The 23,425-nt window shown below is 53.9% G+C and overlaps 10 protein-coding genes across 10 annotated transcripts in view; 5 read left to right on the plus strand and 5 right to left on the minus strand.

Annotated features, from left to right (window-relative positions):
- Window positions 1-154: 154 nt before the first annotated feature.
- UHO2_04138 (uncharacterized protein) lies at window positions 155-265 on the plus strand (the record flags this gene model as incomplete). The annotated part of the gene is made up of 1 exon (XM_041555811.1): window positions 155-265. The coding sequence occupies one exon, from the start codon at window positions 155-157 to the stop codon at window positions 263-265; it is 111 nt and encodes a 36-aa protein (XP_041411745.1).
- A 412-nt stretch (window positions 266-677) lies between these two features.
- Window positions 678-2,915, minus strand: UHO2_04139 (putative catalase 2; the record flags this gene model as incomplete). Its single annotated transcript, XM_041555812.1, has 1 exon — window positions 678-2,915. The coding sequence occupies one exon, from the start codon at window positions 2,913-2,915 to the stop codon at window positions 678-680; it is 2,238 nt and encodes a 745-aa protein (XP_041411746.1).
- Window positions 2,916-3,774: 859 nt separating this feature from the next.
- Window positions 3,775-5,412, minus strand: UHO2_04140 (uncharacterized protein; the record flags this gene model as incomplete). The annotated part of the gene is made up of 1 exon (XM_041555813.1): window positions 3,775-5,412. One exon carries the CDS (start codon window positions 5,410-5,412, stop codon window positions 3,775-3,777), a length of 1,638 nt encoding a protein of 545 aa, XP_041411747.1.
- Window positions 5,413-6,601: 1,189 nt separating this feature from the next.
- UHO2_04141 (uncharacterized protein) lies at window positions 6,602-8,719 on the plus strand (the record flags this gene model as incomplete). The annotated part of the gene is made up of 1 exon (XM_041555814.1): window positions 6,602-8,719. One exon carries the CDS (start codon window positions 6,602-6,604, stop codon window positions 8,717-8,719), a length of 2,118 nt encoding a protein of 705 aa, XP_041411748.1.
- Window positions 8,720-9,650: 931 nt separating this feature from the next.
- Window positions 9,651-12,215, minus strand: UHO2_04142 (uncharacterized protein; the record flags this gene model as incomplete). The annotated part of the gene is made up of 2 exons (XM_041555815.1): window positions 9,651-11,597; window positions 11,703-12,215. The coding sequence occupies 2 exons, from the start codon at window positions 12,213-12,215 to the stop codon at window positions 9,651-9,653; spliced, it is 2,460 nt and encodes an 819-aa protein (XP_041411749.1).
- A 254-nt stretch (window positions 12,216-12,469) lies between these two features.
- Window positions 12,470-13,864, plus strand: UHO2_04143 (uncharacterized protein; the record flags this gene model as incomplete). The annotated part of the gene is made up of 1 exon (XM_041555816.1): window positions 12,470-13,864. The coding sequence occupies one exon, from the start codon at window positions 12,470-12,472 to the stop codon at window positions 13,862-13,864; it is 1,395 nt and encodes a 464-aa protein (XP_041411750.1).
- A 903-nt stretch (window positions 13,865-14,767) lies between these two features.
- UHO2_04144 (related to SMC5 - Structural maintenance of chromosomes, required for cell viability) lies at window positions 14,768-18,730 on the plus strand (the record flags this gene model as incomplete). The annotated part of the gene is made up of 1 exon (XM_041555817.1): window positions 14,768-18,730. One exon carries the CDS (start codon window positions 14,768-14,770, stop codon window positions 18,728-18,730), a length of 3,963 nt encoding a protein of 1,320 aa, XP_041411751.1.
- A 448-nt stretch (window positions 18,731-19,178) lies between these two features.
- UHO2_04145 (uncharacterized protein) lies at window positions 19,179-21,041 on the minus strand (the record flags this gene model as incomplete). Its single annotated transcript, XM_041555818.1, has 1 exon — window positions 19,179-21,041. The coding sequence occupies one exon, from the start codon at window positions 21,039-21,041 to the stop codon at window positions 19,179-19,181; it is 1,863 nt and encodes a 620-aa protein (XP_041411752.1).
- Window positions 21,042-21,410: 369 nt separating this feature from the next.
- Window positions 21,411-22,292, plus strand: UHO2_04146 (uncharacterized protein; the record flags this gene model as incomplete). The annotated part of the gene is made up of 1 exon (XM_041555819.1): window positions 21,411-22,292. The coding sequence occupies one exon, from the start codon at window positions 21,411-21,413 to the stop codon at window positions 22,290-22,292; it is 882 nt and encodes a 293-aa protein (XP_041411753.1).
- A 230-nt stretch (window positions 22,293-22,522) lies between these two features.
- The window catches only part of UHO2_04147 (uncharacterized protein), a gene marked incomplete at both ends in the record, with an annotated part of 2,508 nt that continues 1,605 nt past the window's right edge, over window positions 22,523-23,425 (minus strand). The window contains one exon of the mRNA XM_041555820.1: window positions 22,523-23,425. This exon is cut by the window's right edge and continues 1,605 nt beyond it. Coding sequence (XP_041411754.1) covers window positions 22,523-23,425 — 903 coding nt within the window.

Below are 23,425 nucleotides of genomic sequence, written 5' to 3' on the forward strand. Positions count from 1 at the left end.
CGCGGCTTCCTGACTGGCTGGTCAATATAAGTGACAACTTTGAGCTCGATCACCTCAATGGCCGTGCAAACACAAAGAACCCTTGCAGCTTCCTAACACACAGTCCTCCGCACAAGCTTCATCCTCCACCATACAGAAAGCTGACCAAACCAACATGTCGATGCAAGAGACAGTAGAGAAGGTGCTCGACGCCGCCACTGCCGACCTTTCACAGCCTATGGCTGTACCCGGTGCTGTGGTGTACATTGCAGACAAGACCGGTTAGGCCTAACCCTAACTCCTAACTCAAACTGGCTCAGATCGAGCCTCAAGTGCATGCTGCTTACGCTTCATGATGCTAGCAGAATAAGCTTGCTGAGCTTTCTCGGATGCTATGCTATGTATCTACTTACTTCAAGCATTGCAACTCCAAGGGATGCTACGATGGAAAAAGCCTGTCAAGCTGAGCGTCACCTCATCGTTGCCTCTTCTCTTCTGTGGCGTCCATGTGAAAGGGGCTAAGCCTCAAGTAGGCACCGGTTCGAGTCGCCACCTCCCACGACAAGACACCACGTAGACGACAGGACATCTGCGGGATAAGTCAAGACACATCCACGATGAAAGATCAAAAACTAAACAATAACATTCCATAAAATCAAAGAGAGCGATAAATACAGAAACTAAACGTCTGCAATACCTTAGAACTTGGCAAGGCCAATCTTGTTCGTCTTGACGTCGAAACGGTCCAAGTTCATCACCTTGTTCCAAGCGGCAACAAAGTCCTTGGCAAACTTCTCGCCGTTGTCAGGCTGAGCGTAGTGCTCAGCAAGAGCACGAAGCTCGGCCTGTGCACCAAAGATGAGATCAGCTCGGGTAGCGGTCCACTTGTTCTGACCCGACTTGCGATCAACACCGTCGAAGAGCTCGGCTTTGCCACCGTCGGCGACCTTCCACTCGGTGCTCATGTCGAGCAAGTTGACAAAAAAGTCGTTGGTGAGCTGACCACGTCGGTGAGTGAGGACACCGTGCGACGAGCCGTCCCAGTTCATGCCGAGAGCACGGAGACCACCGATGAGGACGGTGAGCTCGGGTGGGGTTAGGGTCAGCAGGTTGGCCTTGTCAACAAGGTACTGCTCAGCCCGAACATGCTCGCTCGATTGGCCGTAGTTGCGGAAACCATCGGCGGTAGGTCGGAGCCACTGGAAAGTCTCGCTCTCGGTCTCCTCCTGCAAGGCATCGGTGCGGCCAGGAGTGAAGGGGACCGCAAGACCGGAAGCTTTCTCGAGAGCGGCGTTACCGCCAAGGACGATAAGGTCGGCGATCGAGATCTGCTTGCCACCCTGGCTGGAAGAGTTGAAGTGCTGCTGAACACCCTCGAGGGCTTTGATAACCTCAGCAACCTCAGCAGGGTTGTTGACCTCCCAGTCCTTCAAGGGAGCAAGACGGACGCGGGCACCATTGGCGCCACCACGCTTGTCCGAGTCACGGTAGCTGGCAGCCGAAGACCAAGCAACGTTGAGCAACTTGGTGGGCTCGACACCGGCGGCAAGAATGGCCTGCTTCAAACCAGCAAGGTCGCGGTTGTCAACGAGAGCGTGCTTGACAGGCGGAACGGGGTCCTCCCAGATAAGCGTCTCCTTGGGGATCTCGGGACCGAGCCATCGAGAACGAGGACCCATGTCACGGTGAAGAAGCTTGAACCAAGCACGAGCAAAGGCATCAGCAAACTCGTCAAAGTTGTTGAGAAAGTGACGCGAGATCTTCTCGTACTCGGGGTCATAGCGAAGCGACAGATCCGTGGTCAGCATGGTTGGGCGGCGCTTCTTGGTAGGGTCGAAGGGTTCGGGGATGATGGCATCTGAGTCCTTGGCAACCCACTGGTTGGCACCAGCGGGCGACTTGGTGAGCTCCCAGTCGAACTTGAAGAGGTACTCGAGATAGAGGTTGGTCCACTCGGTAGGCTTGCTGGTCCAAATGACCTCGGTGCCCGAAGTGATGGCGTGAGGGCCCTTACCAGACTTGTACTTGCTAGCCCATCCGAGACCCTGAGCCTCGATAGGAGCAGCGTTGGGCTCGGGACCGACAAGGCCAGGGTCACCAGCACCGTGGGTCTTACCGAAAGTGTGACCACCAGCGATAAGAGCAACGGTCTCGTAATCGTTCATCGCCATACGGCCGAACGTGGTTCGGATGTCGTTGGCAGCGGCGGCCGGGTCAGGCAGGCCGTTGGGACCCTCAGGGTTGACGTAGATGAGACCCATGTGCGAGGCAGCAAGGGCACCGTCAAGGTTACGGTTCTTGAGGTCCTTGGGGTTGCTCTGCTCGTAACGAACATCGTTGCCGAGCCAGGTGGTCTCGCCACCCCAGTAAGTGGACTCGTCGGCCTCCCAGGTGTCTGCGCGACCACCGGCGAAACCGAAAGTCTTGAATCCCATCGACTCGAGCGCAACGTTGCCGGAGAGAAGCAAGAGGTCGGCCCAAGAGATCTTGTTACCGTACTTCTGCTTGAGGGGCCACAAGAGACGACGTCCCTTGTCGAGGTTACCGTTGTCTGGCCAGGAGTTGAGAGGAGCGAATCGCTGCTGACCCTCACCTCCACCGCCACGGCCGTCCTGAACACGATAGGTGCCGGCGGCGTGCCATGCGAGACGGATGAAGAAACCGCCGTAGTGGCCATAGTCGGCTGGCCACCAGTCCTGGGAGTCGGTCATCAAGTTGTGGAGATCCTTCTTGAGGGCGTCATAGTCGAGGCTGTTGAAGGCGGCAGCGTAATCGAAATGGGCGCGGAAAGGATCCGAGTTGGCCTGGTGCTGGCGAAGGATGTTGAGCCTGAGCTCGTTAGGCCACCAATCGCTGTTCTTGGTACCGAAGCCGGCAGCGGGGACACGCTTGCGGTCGATGTTGCCGGCGTGAGCAACTGGGCACTCTGCTCCCATTGTGGTAGCTGATGAACGCGTGCGCTGTTTATGGAAGAAGAGAGTGTGCGAAGAGTTGTTGGACGGTTAGGTAGACGACGACGAGGTGAGAAGATCGCTACCCGAGATACTCGGAAGAACGTTTGTGGATATCGGCAAGAGAGAGAAAGAGGTGTGGCGTAAAAGTGTGGCTGATGTGGGGGTGGAGGCGAAGCAAGATTTGCTGACTCCCTTGGCATATATATATATATCTTTCTTTTCCGAGGTGGCAACGAGGAACAAGGAACACGGCAGACAGAGAATGGTCCGTGCGTGCGCGCGCATGATTTGGAATCCAAGTGAGTCACGTGCAAGTTGCTAAAAGAGAGACTGTTAGGGCGAATGCAACTCACAGACAAAGAGGCAGCGCTAGTCGAGCTCAATAAAAAGTGAAATCACATGACCGCCTGTTCATGCTCTAACACGACCGCAAACTTCACTCGGCGTCGCCACCCGTCAACTCCCACCAACGCTCAACATCATCCACCAACGCCTATCTCATCCGACAACGGTACACCCTCATACCTGCCACCTCATCTACATACACACACATCGATCGACAGTAGAGGCATATATATACTCATGATATTCCTTTGTACTTAGCTCTCACTGAAGGCTAACGATTTCGCCGCTTGCTTGACCGCCCTGATTGTGCTTTCCTCAACAAATTCGACTTGGATGACACCACGTCGGGGCTATCGCCCGATCTGTCACTCGGATGCCTGTCTGTAGCTGGCGCAGATCTCATTTCGACTATGTGATAGCCCGATCTAGATCTCGGAACAGGCTTGAACACCAGACCGGACATGGTGGACGCAGTTACTGAGATTCCACAAGATGCTTAGTGTACAAGAGGACCCTGATAGACTTTGCCATACCGGATCCAGCAAAGCGCGGGAATGAGAAAGCTTCCTATCAGGATTGCTGAAGTATAGTTCATGTTGGCGCTCGTCACAGGCCAGACGGGTGGCAGTGAGAGGAAGAGACACAGCAAGACAGTAAAGACGATGGTGAGGATATTGGCCGAGATGGTGAACCACTTGGGCATCTTGTAAGGCGGGTCCCAAGCACTGTCGCCCTCAGACGCATCCGAAGCCATACCGTCATGGATCACCTTGCCCATGCTACCGCCCGGGCGTCTTTCACTGCCGCCTCGGCGACGAGCTCCGAGACAGACAAAGGCAACGATCGAATAGGAGACTGCCAATAACAAGGTAGGCACTGAGATGATTGCAGTGAATGCAGCAGTGTTGCCAATATAGATGCATCCGATGCAGCTCTGGCAGAAGAAAACAAGCAGTCCAGCTGCAAGTGGCGAGTCGAACTTCTTGTTGACCTTGCCAAAGAAGCTCGAAAAGGGGAAGCCTCGCTGTCGGGAGAAGCCATAGATGCATCGACTCGCTGCCATTGCCACATCGGCCGAAGTGATCAGGAATGAGACCAGAGGGATCAGCAGAAGAACAATGGCACCCGAACGTGTCGTCTTGATGCGAAGGATCTCGGCAAAGGGGAATCCAGTTGAAGTAGTGATGATGTCTTGAAGGCCAGGCAAGGTGAAGACAAGTAGGAAGGCATAAGCCAGTGTGATGACGATGCTGGTTGCAAGTGCACCAAAGATGGCAATGGGCACCTGCTTTGAAGGGTTGGCCATCTCCTCGGAGAAGTGCGTCGGCACGTCCAATGCAGTGGTGGAAAGGGCTGCTTGCGAAAGACCGAGGACCCAAGGGATAAAGTTGTTACCCCATCCGGAAACGTTGGTGATGTCGACCAGCGCAAACTGGAGGGTATTATAGTTGCCTCGTGACTGGATCAACAGCGTCAAGGCGACCACAAAGAAGCCCACCAGGGACCAGGTGAAAGCAAAAACGTTGAGGCGCGAGACCAGCTTGGATGCAATGCCGGCTACGAGGAAAGCAAATGCAGCTGTGACGATGATGCTCACCGATACGTGCCATGTCTCGATCACATAGTCCGGGAAGGTGAGATTGATCATGGCCAGCAGGATGGTGGTTGTGATCAGCTGTGCGGCAACACTGAGCAAGACATAGCCGAGAAGCACTGTCCAGGAGGTGAGATAGGAGAGGAATCGACCATGCAAGCGATACACCCAAGCTGCTTGACCAGATGCGTTGGGGAATTGCGATGCTGGCTCTGCGATGGTGACAGCAGCAGCCATGTTGCAAATACCGACGATGATCATGCCCCATACAAGTACGTTGGCGCCGCCGCTTGCCAATGCAGTGGCAGCACTGGCTGAGTAGGCGATCCAAGAGGAGAGCGAAGTGTATCCCAAAGCGATGGCGCCGAGCGTACTCAACTTGTTACCCAGACCTGACTCTCGGTCGGCATACTGGCGTGCTTGCTCCTGGCTTCCATCACTGACGTAGTTGACGGGTGCTTGATGATCGAATTCCGAGATGGTGATCTGTGCTTTGGAGTTAGCATCTTTGGGCGACATGGTTTTGAGCTTGTCGTTCATTGCGAAAGAACAGTGACAAAGAGCGAGCTTGATCACTTGGGGAGTGGGCTTGCTCGATTTGCGAGGGATAGTTGATTCCTGATCGACAGCCAGGGATTCGATACGGGTCGATGCGACTGGAAGAGGATGGTCTGTGCAACTAATGGCATGGGTACCTTATATATACCGTGGGAAAGGGCTTGCGATATTGGTGGACATGACAACGAGGCGGCCTTGTTACCAGCTAGGCGGCTGTTTGGCGTGAGACATTGATAAGAGGGTGTCAACCATTTGACAGGTCTCAACCAAACGGAGCACTTGACTTTGGCTCGAGTTGTTCACACGGGACCCGAAAAGCGACCAGCTGAGTCTTCAAGGCCACCTCGAGGTTGACCATCGTCTCAGGATCTGTGCACAAAGCATTGCACGGGGTGATAGCGATAATGGGCAGGTCGTTGTTACCTTGGGACAAGGGTCTGGCTGGCTGATTGTGCAGGCTAACGAGGTTTGCTTCGAGACTGAGTGCCTTGGATTGGTTAGTATCAGTTGACAAACGAAGGATAAGGCAGTGCGATACTGCAACCGGCAGTACAAACATGCGGGCAGAACGAGATGAGGGGGATAGAATGGCATGAGGATAGGATGGCACACGGCAAAGGCTATGAATGTGGAAACGACGACTTCCGATTGGTCCATTGAGCTGTCAAACTAAGCGAGCCAATCAGATAGCGCCGCTGATTCTGTTGGGTGTTTCTTCTCACCGCTTAGAACAGCACGATAAGCTTGCCTTCTTTCCCCCTTGTCCTCGCCCCACACGGAAAGCCTTAGGCCATCTGAAACGGCAATCTCGACCAAAGCTTCGCCCTATCACACTTGTCTCTTTGCCAGAGAATGCTAAGCTTGTCTTTTTGTCTTCCGATCATCCGTGCTTCTGACTCACAGACGACCATTTCGGCCGTCTGAGCCCATTCGGTTGCCGTGCGGCAATCAGGGACAGTCGATAGAAGACGTTTCTGTCACCAACCACACAGCGGCAGACAAGGTTGTCGAAGCGATACGCCTCCTGAGCATCACAGGCACCCTATTCTCTCCTTCTCTCCGCATTGGTAGCTCTACTTAAACCCAGCAGGGTGTGAGCGCCAAGTCCTTGCTTCCCTTCAGTCGCCTATCCCTCCAACCTCCTGGCTCCCTCTACCTCGACATCGACATCATGGCCCCTACCGCAATCGACGTGGTCCACACCTCCAATGTCGCTCCTGCATCCTCGGTCAAGCCAGCAGCCTCGAGCGCTCACTTGCATCCCCTCGACGACATCACACCTGCCGAAAACAAGCTGGCCGTAGAGCTCATCCGCGATTATCACAGAGACGATGGCTTCCAGCCCTGGTTCAAGGCTGTACAGCGCCAAGAGCCTCGCAAGGCCGTGCTTCTTCCTTGGCTAGACGCTTTCCATGCAGGTAGAAGTCCTGCGCCTCTCCCGCGCAAGGTCGAGGCTCTATACATTGAACCTAAGACGGCCAGGATTCACGAGGCTATCATCGATCTTGCTTCACAGAAGCTCGAATCTCACAACATCGTCCCCGGCAACCACCGCACCAACCTCGATATCTGCCAGCTCCAAGAGTTTGAACGAGAGCTCCTCAAGGATCCTTTGGTCAAGCAGGCTCTTGAGCAACTTGGTCTTGATGCAGACACTCCCATCGCTTCCGACCCATGGATCTACGGCGCCGACTCGTTTGAAGATCAGCCCTACTTGATGCAGTTCCTCATGTACCTCAAGTCGCCTCGCAATGCCCACGATGGAGACAACTTTCACTACTCCTGGCCGCTCCCATTCGTTCCCGTCGTCGATGTCATCACTGGCAAAATCGCACGTGTCGACTGGTGCTACACTGGCGATTCTGCAGACGGCATGATCCACACTTGGAAGCAAGGTTGGGCCAAGAGCAACATGGAGGAGCGCGAATACATGCCACACCTCCAGAACAACTTCCAGCCACGAGCAGGTCTCAAGCCTCTCATCCTTCAGCAGCCACAAGGTGCTTCCTTCACTGTCAACGGCAAAAGTGTCGAGTGGCAAGGATGGAAGTTCCGCATCTCTTGGTCCGCGCGCGAGGGTCTGACACTGCACGATCTCAGATTCAATGGCAGGTCTCTTTTCCACAGGCTGTCCATGTCCGAGATGACAGTGCCCTACGGTGATCCTCGACCGCCGCTTCACCGCAAGCAGGCTTTCGATGTCGGCGACGCATCCTGTGGCTTCACTGCCAACAGTCTCGCTCTTGGATGCGACTGTCTTGGTGCCATCCACTACTTTGACGGTCACCTTGCTTTGCCCAACGGAGAGCTCCTTCAGCAACAGAACATCGTCTGCATGCACGAGGTCGATGACGGCATCGGAATGAAACACACCAACTACCGCACAGCCAACCCTTACGTTGTTCGTCGCCGTGTCCTCGTGCTCCAGACCATCATCACTGTTGACAACTACGAGTACATCTTCCTCTGGCACTTTGACCAGACTGGCGCCATCTCCTTCGAAACTCGCGCCACTGGTGTCCTCTCGGTCTCTCCCATCGATGCTGGCAAGACCTCGCCTTACGGCAACATTGTCTCTCGCGGTGTTCTTGGAACCAACCACCAGCACATCTTCTGCGTCCGTGTCGATCCCCGCATCGATGGTGACGGCAACACAGTTCACTACGAGGACAGTCTTCCTATGCCCTTTGAGACGGAGGAGGACAGGCTTAGCAATCCATACGGCACGGGCTACCTGGTGCACAAGACGGTCATCCATCATGAAGGTGGTGCCAACTTGGACCCTATGAAGAACAGAACTTTCAAGATCACCAACCCCAACAAGCTCAACACCATCTCGCAGAAGCCTGTCGGGTACAAGCTGCACTTGCCAGCGACACAGCTTCTGCTGGCTCACCCCAAATCCGTTGCCTATGCTCGCGCCGAGTTTGCTCGTCACCATGTTTGGGTGACCAAGTACCGTGACGATGAGCTCTGGGCTGCAGGCAAGTACACCAACCAGTCCAACGGCAAGCAAGGCGGTGTCGCTACTTACAGTCAAGCCAAGCAGAACACAGTTAACCAAGGCATTGTTGTCTGGGCTGTCTTTGGCTTAACACACAACCCACGTGTCGAAGACTTTCCTGTCATGCCCGTTGAAACGCTCATGATGTCGCTCAAACCCGCCGATTTCTGGGAGACTTGCCCCATTCTTGACATCCCCACAAGTTCGCAAGCTGTGAACAAGTCGACCTTGATCATCTCGAACAACGAGCAGGTAGCGGATGAAAAGTCGTGCTGCAAGTTCTAATCCTTTATCCCAATCCTCATCAATGAAAGAACAGCAGGCCCAATGGTAGATTGTGTGGTGACCAATCAGGAGACGTTTATGAAAGAGGACCCTGAAGCACAAGCAAGACAACGCCGAGGCACCTCGTGATACACACAGCTCGAAGGGTGATGATAAACATTCTCATGGATCAAACAAAGGTATATATACGCACGATCTAGTAGCTCTAGTTCATGATGAATCTTAAGTATTGCACCTACCATACACCTGTGCGAAAGGAGCTAGACCGTAGTCCGGACAAAGCGGTGCCTTGCATAACTTCAACTGTTAGACAATGAGAGGTGGTTGGGGCGTCGACAAGCGTAGGCAAGAGGACAAAGCGCCCTGACTTGTACAAGCTCACAGATTCTTCATTCAGGGTATGAAAGTCTTTGCACAGCAGCACACACCCACGTTGAAAAGAGTGGCAAAACAAACTTGATTAATACAAGACAGGATCTGTACGATCCCTTTTACTAGCCCATCCTTCTCCTCCCTCTAGTAGGCGTATTCGAAATAAGGATTCTCCCAATCAGTTTCAATCCTCCAATATCGCCTTTTTCTTGATCTCCTCTGCGTCCCTGCCAGGTCAAGTAGAGGGCGGCAGCAACCATCGTGTGACGCTTGGCCGCCGAACCGTCAACATATCGGCAATAGCAATCTGAGTTGCATCGGCCGAGAAGCTTGATGGTGTCTGCATTGACGCCCTGCGACGCCACCCGAGGCCTTTGACAAGGGAGAATGGATGAAGCGAATGGTGCTAAGTTGAAGAACTGAGGCAAAGCGTATGATGCTTCGTTGCTGTTACAATGTAACTAGTATTTGCTCTGTTGGACAACATGGTATACCTTTCGTCCGCTCGTCCGAATGTGAACGTGATTAGAAGCTCGTTGCGGAATGCGGGAGATGTTGCTTAACGATGGACACTCTTTCCGGGCGCAGCCAAGCCCTCCAAATGCTCTCTGATCCATCTTCTCCTTTGCTCCGGCGCATGTCTCCAAGCTCGGAATCTAGCATCGTTCCGCAACACTGACTCGATCTCTCCCAGATCCACCTTTCTGGCCAAATCCAGCATTGTCGTTCCATCTCCTTCCTCTCCATCGTCCTCTTCTCCTTCTTGCCTCGCTTCCCTTTTCTCCTCTCCCACGTCGCTACTGGCGTTGACTTCCTTCTTGAGTCTGCCCCAAAATCCGACAAACGCACTCTCCGTGAGCATCTCCTTGAACTCTTTCTCCGCGCTCTTCTTTCTCTCTGCATCCCACTTAGCGTAGGCGGCCTTAAGCTTCGCCTTATCCTGCCGATAGACCTGCATTGGCAGATGAGACAACTCCTCATCCTGAAGAGTCAACGCAATCACGTCTTCTGCCTGAGTATCGAGTTTCTTCGCGTACCTAGCAAAGACGCTGCCGATCTTGCTCTGCTCCTTGGTGGCGAGTCGTTGCTGGTGTTCGCGGAAGAGCTGTTCTTTCTCATCTTCGGACAGAGCGGGTGCATGGAAGCGTCGGTCGGAAGAAAGCTGTGGAAGCGCCTCGGAGTAGCTAATGTGAGCGGAATGTACGGCATCAAGCAAAAGTTGCTGGAATGAAAGGACCGACTCCGAGTGTGTTGCAGCAGAGAAAGCGGATCGGTTGAGACGGTTGATGCGGTCTCGTTCACTGCGCACTTTTGCCTCGCGTTCTGCGAGGGCACGGCGTCTAGCTTCTTCCTTTTCTGCTGCTTTGCGCGCTGCTGGAAGGTCTCGTTGCTCTCTGCGCTCTTGTCTCTCGGTCGTAGGTCTGGACGAGGTAGCGTGAGCAATAGAAGCGGAAGAAGGATGGGGCTTGCGCTCTCCCTTCGCCCAAGAACAAAACAACTCAAACCGCCTAGTCGAGCTGCCGACAGCATCGTACCTCTTATCCTCTACAACACCAGGTGAACGCTTAGCTTCGACCCACACTGCCGATATGGCTTCCTTTTCTGCTTCCTTGCCATTGTTAGCAGCTTGACTCTTGGCGGTAGCTACTTTGTTGCGGTAATTGCCAGGGATCTTATCCGACAAGAGATCCAAAAAGTCCTTGTCGGCCTTCTCTGCGGCTGCACGCTTCTGCTCGCCAAGCTCGATAAGGTGTGTTTTGAAGAGCTTCTCTCTATCGCCCTCACCCTTTCCGTACGAGCTGAAGCGAGCGTCACGGGCAAATGCAGCTTTGAAGTCGGCGTACTTTGTGCGTGTGGATCTTACTTGATTCTTGAGCAGTGCACGGAAGGCCTCTTCGGCAGGCTTGGAGAGTGGGTCCGCGCGGATGGATTTGGACGAAGAAGCAGGCTGCGAAGAAGCTAAAGCAGCTGCAGCCTTGGCAGCACGCTTCTCGCGGATGCGAAGCTTGCACCACTCATTGAAGACATCTTCTCTCTCGCGTTGCGGTAAGGCGTGGAAAGAAGGATTTGAGGCAAACTTGGACTGTTCGAGATCCCATGGTGCCATTGGATTGACTTCGCTCTTGGTGCCGTTGAGCGAGGTGAGATGGGCCATAAAGGTTGTTTTTTGCTCTTCGAGTGTTGTTGTAACTTCGGGTTGAGGCGCGTCTGGTGTCGGTGTGCGTGCTGGCGGATGATGCTGGGAGTTGGTGTCCGCATCGTTGGAGGCTGCGGCTTCTGCTTCTGCTTCCGCTTCGGCGGCCATCTTTTCTGCTATTTGGCGCTGCCACCCTTCATCGTCTTGTTCATCATTTCCATTCGCTTCCGCTGCATCTTGGGGCAGTGATTCAGCTTGAGCCTCGTTGATCGACGCTATTGAATCCTTTTCCTCCTCCTTCTCCTCCTTCTCCTCCTCCTCCTCCTCCTCCTCCTCCTCCTCTTTCTCCTCCTCCTCCTCCTCTTTCTCCTCCTCCTCCTCCTCTTTCTCCTCCTCCTCCTCCTCTTTCTCCTCCTCCTCCTCCTCTTTCTCCTCCTCCTCCTCCTCTTTCTCCTCCTCCTCCTCCTCTTTCTCCTCCTCCTCCTCTTTCTCCTCCTCCTCGTCATCATCATCATCATCCTCGTCGGCACGTGGCCTCTTCGCAGAAGCGTCGAATTCAGTGATCGCGACACCTTCCTCTGCTTTCCTCTTTAACAGCCTCTTTTCTCTCCTCACTCTGTCCCTCTCCTCACGCTGCTTCTGTTCTGCTTCGCGTTTCAACCTCCGCTTATGCTTGACCTCGTTCTCCTCCATCTCTCGCACAGCCGCGGCGATCTCTGAGGGTGGGAGCCATTCGCTCGCCTTGGTCTCAGGTTGGAAGAAAAATACATTGTCTTTGTTGGTGGTGATCTTGAACCATCCAGAGGTGTTGGGTATTGGCGTTTTGGAGACGGGCTTCTCGCGCTTGGGTTTTGGAAGGTGAGGCGGGTGGTAAGTGCTGACACCGGAGCCAGAGTTGTGGTAGTAGGTGCGCCCCACTGGGCTAACGTGAGCGGTCCAACGTGGTGGGGGTTGAGTAGATGATGGACCTGCGGCGTTGTCATCCATGATAGCGAGTAGCTCGAAGCCAGTGTCGTTCTGTGGAAAGGGAATAGAAGAAGAAGAGGTAAGAGGGAAAGGCAGGGTCCATAGAGAAAGTTGGAAGAAAGCACGGACTTCGGATTTCGGAGCAGCAAAAACCCTCCACACGGAAGCTGTTCGCAATTTCTTTGATGGAGGATGGTGCAATGATCCCTGAACCTTGTCACCGCCTCACCATCACGACGACCAAGACTGACGATCAGTCGCGAAGGGGCGTTAGAATGCCTGCGATCGGACCCAAACTACCTAACGAGAGGAGACGGAGGCGGCCTCGCTCGGACTCTTTCTCGTCTCGGTCATCGTACGATTGCCCATCATCACAGTCAAGCTCCTCATCACGGAAGCGCTCAGGCTCGCCATCGGGCTCGGACGCATCGACTGGCCTAGGACCAAGTGTTGCAGGACCACATTTCCCTGCCGGTTTCCGCCAGTCTCGCTTGCGATCCAACTCCAGATCAAGCTGCGACTCGAAAGCCTCATCTTCGGAGGACGAGGGACGATGGGTCGGACCTGTCCTTCCTACCGCCTCATCTTCACAGGACGATGGCCTCAGCGCAGGCGCCAGAGCGTTCCTCGAAAGAGAAGCCAGGAAGAATGCAGCAGCTGAAGAGGCCAAGCTAGCAGCAGAAAAGGGAGCCAACTCGCGACCGGAATGGATGCTTCTGCCTCCTTCTCTTTCGAATGCGTCCTCGTTGCAGGCTGTGGCAGGCGATCCACTGAATCTCAAGTCGAGAGGGTTTGCGCAATCGACGCCTCGTGTATGTGGTCGTGGTGGAGGTAGAGCGTCAGATGCTGATACGAGTCTATGGACTGAAACACCTGAAGAAAGGGTGAAGCGAATGCAAGACCAAGTGTCGGGTGTTAGATCCAAGGATGGCACCAATCTGGGCGAGAAGGAGCGACTGGAAAGGGAGATGATTGCCAGAAGAGAGGCAATAAGAGAAGAAAGCATCGCAGCCAGCCTAGCAGAAGGAAGAGGGAAAAAGTCGCTTCTCGAACAACACAACGAACGCCGAAAGAAGGAAATCCAAGAGGCTAGACAAAAGAGAAGCAGAGAGAAGGGCAAAAGAAGAGAAGAGCAAGAGCATCCCAACCCTCCTCGGTCTTCCGCACACCGCAGAGATAGTCCGAGACGCCGATGCAGGTCACCTGACAGAAAGGACAAAGGTCGACACGGCTCTTGCCGCTCTTCTTCTTGGCATCGCCATCGGAGCTCCCGACACAGTGACTCACATTCTTCCCACGGTTCGCGCCATCGCTCCCACCGACATTCGGATGCTTCCGAAGATGATCATGAGAGGCGTAGAGAGAGAAGAGAGGGAAGAGAGGGAAGAGAGGGAAGAGAGAGAAGGAAGAGCGAGTCGGATCATCGCCGAGACAAAGATAAGCGCAAGGACAAGGATAGCAACAAAGACAAGGAGCGGAAAAAGTCACGCAAGCAAAGGGAAGAAGAAGAGGTGAGAGAGGGCAAGGCGGCTGCTCCTCTGATCTGGGATCGAGAAGCAGCTCTCAGTATCGGTGGCAAACTGATGGATGAGAAGAAGAGAGGAAAGATGATTGCAGATGCCAATGCTTTGGGAGATCGATTTGGTAGCGGATCTCGTCGTTTCTTGTAGAAAACCTTCATACTATATCATCTGCAGCCTCTCGAACAGAGACGACCATCTCACCAACCAAGCCAAACAAGGCGATGGAACACGTGTGAGATGCAACAGCCCACCTCTCCATGGTGATCAAGCTGAACGTACGCAAAGGGAAGCGGCGGCGGAGAACAAGTGCTCTTTCTCTTCAATCGAGAAGCAGACTTGGATGGCAGTGAGAGAGCCCAGGCCCTTATCTCTTCTTGATACGGTCATCGGACACCCGCGGCCTTTGGTCTGATACGATCATCGGATGGACCGAAGCATTTCGGCCCGATAGGAACATCGGCCATCCCGGCGATCGGCCATCCCGGCGATCGGCCATCCCGACGATCGGCCATCCCGACGATCGGCCTGATACGAGTCGATACAGGCACAGACAGCCTTGCTTGCACTCTTTACGCGTGCCCAAAAGTGACACACGCAATCACGCCCAAGAGACTGCTCCAGCGCCTCTCCACTTTCTCTTCTGCAAAAACTGAGCTTTTGGAACACGCTTTTCGACGGGAGCGAGAGCGCGCAACGCGTCTTCTCAGCCACTTTGCCTTCCGATTAGCCCTTGGTCACTGTCTCGCCGCTATCCATTCCATCCCGCCACTTGCATCCCGCCACTTGCATCCCGCCACTTGTATTCCTCCATCATCTCATCTCGGCGCAATCACGTCCAGCTTATGTTTTCTCGGTCGCTGTGGAGCCAAATCAGCTGATACCTCTCAGACACGCCAACGATACCATGCATCGGACTCGCTCTTAACCTAAGCACATATTGACAGGACGCTATAGCGTCCCGTCCAACAAGCTCAAGCCCAAGCCCATATTTGCACTCGCTACAGCCACAACGCGATGAAGCTGGCCATGCGGCTGTCATCTTGACCGAATATGTCCTCTTCGATGCCAGCAAGACGTTCTGCCCCTAGCTCCTCCTCCGCTTTGTTTCGAGCTTCTCATGATCAGGACTTTGACCCCTTTGGCTCCCAAGCCTCATCTCAGCGTCGAGTCAACGCATCCGGCTCGACACCATCTACCTCCTCACGTCCAGTTTTGACAGAGGAGACCAACTCCCCAGTCGTCAACATGAAGCAGTCAAGGTCGCAGTCACAGGCTCAGGCGAGCAGACGTTTGAAACGTTCGCCTTCCGAAGCTGTCGATCTACCTTCCCCATCACCAGCCACGCACAACTCACAGACCACTACTGGCATCAGTAACGGCATCAGTAACGGCATCAGTAACGGCATCAGTAACGGCATCAGTAACGGCACCAGCAACGGCACCAATCGCCACATACGGTCCCAACCTACAAGGAACCTCAGAGACGACTCAGCTTCACCTTCCAAAAGACGCAGAGCTTCACCCAGCAAAGCTTCTGCTGTAAACGGTACACCTTCACCGCGCAAGCGAGCCCCCTCACCAGCCAGCGAGCATTTGACCCTTCTCTCAGACGATGACCATGACAACATTCTTGTTGATCTTGCGGAAGCAGAACCAGAGACAGTCGTCCCTGCTGACACCGACGCAAGCAACCAGATCGACGCAGAACATAGAACGCAGCGCTCTGCAGACCGATACCTTCCCGGTGCTATTCGACGCATCGCCCTCTCCAACTTTCTCACTTATGACTCGGTTGAGTTCCTCGTGGGGCCCTATCTCAATCTCATCTGTGGGCCTAATGGTACCGGCAAGAGTAGTATTGCATGCGCCATCGCACTTGGCTTAGGTGGACACCCTAGCTTGCTTGGTCGAGCTTCTCAACTGGGCTCCTTTGTCAAGCGCGGCGAAACCGATGGTTGGATCGAGATCGAATTGCAAGCATGGCCTGGCTCAACCAACCCCATCATTCGCCGCAGCCTTACAACTGCAAGCAACAAGAGCGACTGGTTTCTCTCCGGGCGCAGCACCACCAAGACCGACATCTTGGCGACCGTGGCCGAGTTCAACATCGACGTCGGCAACTTGTGCTCTTTCCTGCCACAAGACAAGGTGCACGAGTTTGCAAAGATGACCGATGCCAAGCGTCTGGTCGAGACAGAGAAAGCTGTGGGAGGTGCAAAGCTCGTCCGATGGCATCAGAAGCTCAACGAGTACGGCAAGACCGCCGCAGAAATCGCAAACTCACTCAAGACCAAACAGGAAGAGAAGGCTCATCAAGAGCAGCGGAATCAAGCGCTTCAAGTTGATGTTCAGCGTTTCGAGGAGCGACGTCAGATCGAAGAGCGTATCGAGAAGCTCGACATCATGATCCACATGGCTGATTACAATCGCAAGAAGCAAATGGTCACCGAGCTACAACAGGAGCGAGAGACCAAGCGTCGAGAGCTTGCCGAAGCAATGCAACGCAGCCAGCCCGTCCGACAGAAGCGCACCGAACTCGAAGAAAAGACCAACAAGCTCAAGATTGAACTCCAGCGTCTCGACAGTGTCTACACGAGCGACGAGAAGAAGCGTAGGAACTTGGTGCGCAATGTCGAGGAGCTCGGAGGAGAGATCGAGGGCAAGCTGACAGAAGTCGGAGCACTTACACGCAAGGACCAGGATCGCGCACGTCGAGTCCAAGAGTTGAAGAAAGAGATCGCAGAACGCACCACTCAGCTTGGCGACGAGCCAGGCATGTCGGACACTGCCGAGATCGAAGCCGATATGCGTCGCCTCAGAGAGAAAGTCAACGACTGCCAAACTAGGCGTGGCGACATTCAGCGAAAGATTCAGGATGTCAACGTCGAGAGCCAAAGTATCGACAAGGGCACCCAAGCGCATCGTCAGCAACTTGCCCAGCTCGACAATGTTCGTCAGCAGCGTCTCGAGAAGATCCGAGCGGTTGATGAGAGCGTCTACCGTGCCACCATGTGGTTGCGCGAGAACCAACACAGATTCCGCAAACCGGTACACGAGCCCGTCCTGCTCGAGATCTCGCTCAAAGACCAGCGCTATGCAGCTGCCGTCGAGTCTTCCATCCCCTGGCTAGTACAGAAGGCTTTCGTCTGTCAGACACGAGAGGACTACGATCTCTTTGGTAGTGAAGTCATCGACAAGCTCAAGATGCGTGTCACCGTAGCTGAGAACGAAAAGCTATCGCTCGAAAAGTTCAAGCCAGAGGTTCCGCGCGACCAGCTCCAAGCTTTGGGATTCGAAGGTTACATCATCGACATGATCGAAGGTCCTGAAGAGGTGCTCAAACACCTCTGTAAGCAGTCGCACCTGCACAAACTACCTGTGACGCTCAACCCAAACGTCGACGTGGAACGAATCGAGCAATCTGACCGTTTCCGAAGATTCATCGCCGGTGGTGAGAACTTTACCATCAACGTGTCGCAATACGCTCCCGATGTGCGCCAAACTGTCTCTCGTCGTATCGGCCCAGCTCGAAGTCTGGTCAATTCGGTCGATCGCGAACGTCAACATTGCCTCACTAACCTCATCCAAGAGCTTTCCGCCAAGAAGAAGGAGCTTGAAGCACAGACGCTCATTCTGCTCAAGGAAGACAAAGCGATCCAAGCCGAATTAGCGCGGTACGAGGAGCAGCTCAACCAACTCAGAGAACAGCATCGAGATTGCATGGGAGCTCAGCGTCAATGGGAGAAGAATCGAGCCATGCTCGATGCTCGAAAGCGCGAGTTGCGGGACAAGGAACGTGAGCCGTCCGCTGAAGAGAAGCGAGCTCAATTGATGAAAGAGATCCGCAAGCTGGCTCAGAAGCGTAGCGAAAAGATGCAAGATCTAGGTGCGCAGACAGTTCAGATGGCCAAAGTGGCGGATCGCAAACACATCGCTTCCCTAAGCAAGTGGCAGTGGGACGCTACAGGAGCGCAACTGGAGAACATGTTGCGGGACTTGAAAGAAGCGGAGAAAGAGCTAGCAACGAGCTTGGAGGAGACGGCCAATGCTCATGCCCGGGCCAGGAAAGAAGCATATGAGCTCAGGGACGCAGTACAAAAGATGATCGATGAAGCAGGCGACCTCATTCAGGGTATTGATCCTGAGGATGAAGAACTTCTTGACCTGGACAGGTGTCTAGCAGAGATGCGAGCAGAAAAGTCCAAGCTCGAGCTTGCAGAAGGAGTCCGTCCTGAAGTCATTGATCAGTACCGCGCCCGTCAACGCGAGATCACCAACATGACCAGCGAAATCAACGACTTACTCGAGCTTCAAACCCAAATCGAAACCAAGATCACCAACACCCGATCCAAGTGGGAGCCGACCCTATGTCGAGTCATCTCGGAAGTCTCGCGACAATTCTCCTTGGCGTTCGACCAAATGGGCCTTGCCGGAGAGCTGCGTATTGTTCCCGATGAAGACTACGAGAAGTGGAAGCTGGAGATCATGGTCAAGTTCCGCAACTCGGAAGAACTCGCACCACTTTCGGCACAGCATCAATCCGGTGGTGAGAGGACATTGAGTACGATCATGTACATCATGTCCCTCCTTCAGCTCTCTCGTTCACCTTTCACGCTGGTGGACGAGATCAACCAAGGTATGGACCCAACAGCGGAACGAGTGACCCACAACCACATTGTCGGCTTGACATGCCAGTCGCACGCAAATCAGTACTTCTTGATCACACCGAAGCTCTTACCGGACTTGAGGGTTCATGAGCTGCAAAAGGTACTCTTGGTCTGCAATGGAGCGTACGGAGAGAGCGGGTTCAGCTTCAGCAAGGTGTTAGAGAAGAAGAAGAGGCAATTGGGATTGAGTCAAGCAGACTTGGCCAAGGGGACGAAGAAGGTCATGGAAGCCGTATGGGGTGCGGAGGAGGTTGCGGAAGAGAATTTGCGACCCACCACTCAGGGGTTGCAGGGCCGGAGCAGGAGAGCTACAAGTCAGAGCAGGAGCGGTAGACGAGCTGACTAGCTGCTTTCATCATCTCGCCTAATGTGCCCGTAGTTGTACTTTGACTCTGTATCCGTCTCAATGATATTTCCCATCTTGTCACCGTTCTCGATCCGTTTCGTTTGCAGTGTGCATTCCTCTCTCCCGTTGGTCTGTCCAGACTTGGTCACAACTTGAGACGCTTGACAGAGGTTGGCACAGGCCAGCAAGCTCTGCGCTCATCTCTGGCTCAACATTGTGCTGGCCAAAGGATGTTTGATTGCAATGTGACGTCGGTACATGCTGGATGTGGTGATCTGAACGACTGATGACTCCACCACTTTAGTGTGTTAGGCGTTACTCAGTGGGAGTGTTCGAAGAAAGCCGTGTCGCAGACTCGTAGTTTCGTGCGGGGTCGAATGCTCCCAATCGAGCGTCTCCGCAGAGAGACGGAGTGAAGAGCATGCAGGATCAGAAGCAGCGAGGGTGCTTACCACCTTGTAACGTCCTCAACCTCGCCAAACACGCTCTCCTTGACCTCTCCACGCTGCTCCCCACCCTCCTTGGCCGGCTGCGCAACCTGGATGGGCTCCCTGGCATAAACCTCCTCCAGCACTTCGCTCAAGAAAGCGCCTACAGCCTCATTAATCTGTTCGAACTCCAACAAAAACCCGTCATGGCCATCGCTACTCTTGACACTTACGAACTTACTCCCCTCCACCAGCCTATGTATCAACACCTGTTCCGGGGGTGCAAACAAGCCATCACTTTCGATACTCGCCACCAACACTGCCGGTGGTTGAGGCTTCAACGGGCTAGGTGGATGCGCAGATAGGAAAGAAAGAACGTTGAGTAGCGCCTCGTCTTCCTCCTCCATCGATTCTGGTTTGCAGCCAGAATGGCGAGAGAGGGAATCGGGGGTGAAACGCCAACCCCAACGATCACGTGCAACGTCGTGAGAGTCCATTTTGCGAGTGAGATGGATGTAGCAGTTGGCATCGAATCGTTTGACGAACTTGTCACCTTGATAGCGGAGGTAAGATTGGGCGGAGAAGATTTGTGGTGCGGTGGAGGGGGAGAATGGTTCGACTAGGCGTTGCACTGCTGCTGCCGCGGCTGTGGTGAGGGCGGGAGGCAGGGTAGCATGGGTGCCGTTGGAGGTGGTGGTGACTGCTTCGTCGGAGAGTTCGGTTGGTGGGTGGGGAGTGTTGGGAACGGGAGGAGTGGTTGCCGTTGGTGATAGAGCCGGATCGGCCTCAGCTGGCTTAGCTTCAGTAGGGGAGGGCAAGTAGCTGTGACCGTTGGAGCTAGGCGAAGAGTTGCTACCATAAGGCTTAGCCCTCGGACTCAAGTTCCCCTCGTTATGCGCTTCAGCAGCGTCAGCAGCAATACTCTTGCTTCTCCTCTCATCCTCTCCTTTTGCCACCTGCTCCTCCTTTTTCCCCGACAAACGCTGTCCTCCAGCTTTCAAGGCTTTCCCTACCCTCCTTCCGAATCTAGACTCGAAGCTATCCCTGGACCTATAGGTCAATAGTGCAGCCATCCTCGCGGCGCTCAACCCATTCCTCGGCGGTTGCTCTGGCTCGTAGTATCCGTGCTTGAACAGAGGATCAGAGTAAATCGACTGTCGCTGAGCTTCCGCCCATGAAATACACCATGCTGAATGGCGAGCAGATGTAGCTAGCGGTACGATGGCTTGTATATATCTCCTCTTCGCCGACGCATGGTCAGGCAGGCCGGGGAAACGAGTTGGGAAAAGCAGAGGCCATTCCAAAACAGCCATTCCGCCCATACTGCCGCCGACAACAGCAGAGATCACCTCGACTCCCAAGTATTCCAATACAAGCTTCTGCACTCGAACATCATCGCGAACGGTAGTAGCTGGGAATTCAGGTCCCCACCACCCGTCGCCTTTCCATTGCAGCTTTCGCTTTTGAGCTTCTTGAATCGCTTGTGCATCCTTTGCAAGTGCCTCTGCCCAGACGGTCTCTCCTCCGGCTTGGGTACAGCTGGAAGCGGAGCCATATGGACTTCCAAGGACGTTGCAGCAGACGATGAAAAATCGGCTGAAATCAAAGACTTTGCCTACACCCAATAGTGGTCCCCACCAGTCTTCTACATCCGCAGAGCCAGTGAGAGCATGGCATACGACCAGGGCATTGTCGCGCGTTCCAGGTGTGAGTCTACCCCAAGTCTTGAAAGCGACAGGGACGTTGATAAGGGTGACGCCTGATTCGAGGGTGAATGTGGGAAAGAGAAGGTATCGTTGTCGACCGGCTAAGAGGGAGGATTGTGGGGATGTCGGACCGGGCATTTCGAAGGGCGGTGGCAGGAGGTGGTCGTTTTCCGCCATCGCTAACACTTCCACTTGATGGTGACCAGTGGTAGGCGGTCTGTATGATGGTAGTCTGTGGAGAAGGGAAGGGTATCACGGGCATATCGGCAACCTTCGAGTTCTGATGACTCTTCCGTGGTCCGTGCATGCACAAAGCACGTGATCTGGTGTTTTTTTCTTAGACCTTGTTAGATCTTGCTGTGGGGAAACAATGTTAGATCCTGTCTTCTGTCGTGGCGCGGATAGAAAAAAGGAAACTGCGGAAGTCGGCAAACAGAATCCAATCTCGTTTCCGTTTCCTTTCAACCGCATCCAACTCTCACCATTCTCTTGCTCACCATTCTCTTGCTCACCATCACCACCATCACCACAGTCACACCCGCCAGGATGTCTTCCCATCGACCGGAGCCTCTGTCGCCAACACTAAGCGCGACATCAAGCACAGTCTCAAGCACAGCCTCAAGCACAGCCTCAAGCACAGCCTCAAGCACAGCCTCAAGCACCAGAACCGTGATGGATAGCCATCCCAACCCCAAATCGCTCATCAATCTCGGCAAGCAGCTGAAATACCTCTCTATCGGTTTCGTCCTTACTTGCTACTTTCAAGTATTGCCACACCTTTCGGATGCACTCTCGCTGGGAGTATGGAGCACACTTTCTGCGAAACTAGCTCTTCTCTCAATACTGCTACTGTTGGGGACGGTGGTATTCTTCACCTACATCATCCTACTCCCAGCACGAGGGCACAACATCAACTACCTGGACTGGAGAGGAGACCATCATCTCGGCACAGCAATCCCCCTCCTCACGGCGTGTATTATATTCGGATGGACAACGCTCCTCTTGACCCTTTCCCCCATCGGCGCTCCTGCTCCACCACCGACTACGATTCGACAACGTCTAGCTCAAGCAGCATCTTTTACCGGCCTCGACTCACTTGAATCGAGAATCCAGTCTTTGCCCAACTCGTATCTCTCCCCCACCACCACCACCACCACCTCGAAGCTTTCTAATGTTCTGGGAAAGAGTAACGATTGGGATAAGATCGCATCTTATCTCAGCTTACCCAATAAGAGTCCTTTAAGAGACTACTTTGTACAGTTGAGCCAAAGAGAAGACGATTGGGCTGCAAAGAATATTAAAGTGATCGGTTGGATAGGTGCCTTGTTGGGTAGTATCGGCGCTTATTTCTTCGTCTTTGGTGCAGTCGGCTTGATAGGGTTTCTTGCGCCAGATAGGAGCAAGGAAAAGCGTAATAAGCAGTTCTAACCTCACAACCCCACTCAGCCAGAAACTGTCAAGAAACATGTATCTTGGCCATATCAAACCAAGAATGTATCCCCCCCCCCCCCCAATACAGCTCATGCCTACTAAGACCCTCGAAGTATACAAGCCGAGAGGATGTGATAAGTGAGAGGGATATGAAAAAGTATTCCAGTGACAAGTGAGAGATACAAATACAGTACTCGAGCTTTTTCTTCTCTTTGTCAAACTGATCGCTAGTGTTCAGCCTTGCTCCTAGTCTGATTCCAACGTTTCCTCAACTTGCCGACTGCTTTCTTGCCAACCCTGTGGGTGAAGCTATCTTCTACAGTCTCACCCATTGCTTTTCTTCTTCTCCTCTTCATCCTCTGTCGAAACTGTCTCTCGATGAATTGGAAGATGAGCGCGTCGATGGCACCCTGTGCAAAGATCAACCATCTCGAAAGTTGGTGTAGCCAGTCGTGTGCGTTGCGGACTGATGCACCTGGATCTGCCAAGTCAACAAAGAGACGAGCGATCGAGATGGAGAAGAGCAAACAATACGCTGCTGGGTAGAGGAGAAGCAGCAAAGAAGCTTGTCGGTTCAAAGTGGACCCGATCGCATCGACGCCGTTTTCGTCAAGGGAAGAGGTGGAAGATGTGCCTGTATTAACTCCTGCTTCCTCCTTTGTAGACATGTTGTTGTTGTTCATGCCAGAGCGCAACTTTCTGCTGTTGCAAGAGTGATGCGGGTGTGCACCTCTAGTGACGTCCATACCCCAATTCCAATCATCGCCGAGAGCTTCATCAAAAGCTTCTTTGCTTGGCATATCGACCACCACTTCTCCTGCGAGGATCTGGACTGCACTTCCGCGGCGTTCAGCGCCAATGCTGTTGTTGCCACCACCGTTGCGTGCGCGTGCCATCTCATCTTCGCCCATAGCGAGGATGTCAGCCATACGTGCGTAGTTGCGTAGTGGAGCAGTGTAGTGTTTGAGATGTTCACGGGGTGGAGTGATCATGTCAAAGTCAGTCGCGTCTTTGCGTGGACGCATAGGGCGATTGCCAAAGTCATCGCTTTCCTCGCTCTCAGCATCGCTTCCTTGGCTCTCGGCATCGCTGCTGCTGTTGCCGCAAGGGCGGTATCGCGAGTCACCGAG

This window comes from Ustilago hordei (genome assembly GCF_900519145.1).
Source record: "Ustilago hordei strain Uho2 genome assembly, contig: UHO2_contig_08, whole genome shotgun sequence".
Lineage (NCBI taxonomy): Eukaryota > Fungi > Basidiomycota > Ustilaginomycetes > Ustilaginales > Ustilaginaceae > Ustilago > Ustilago hordei.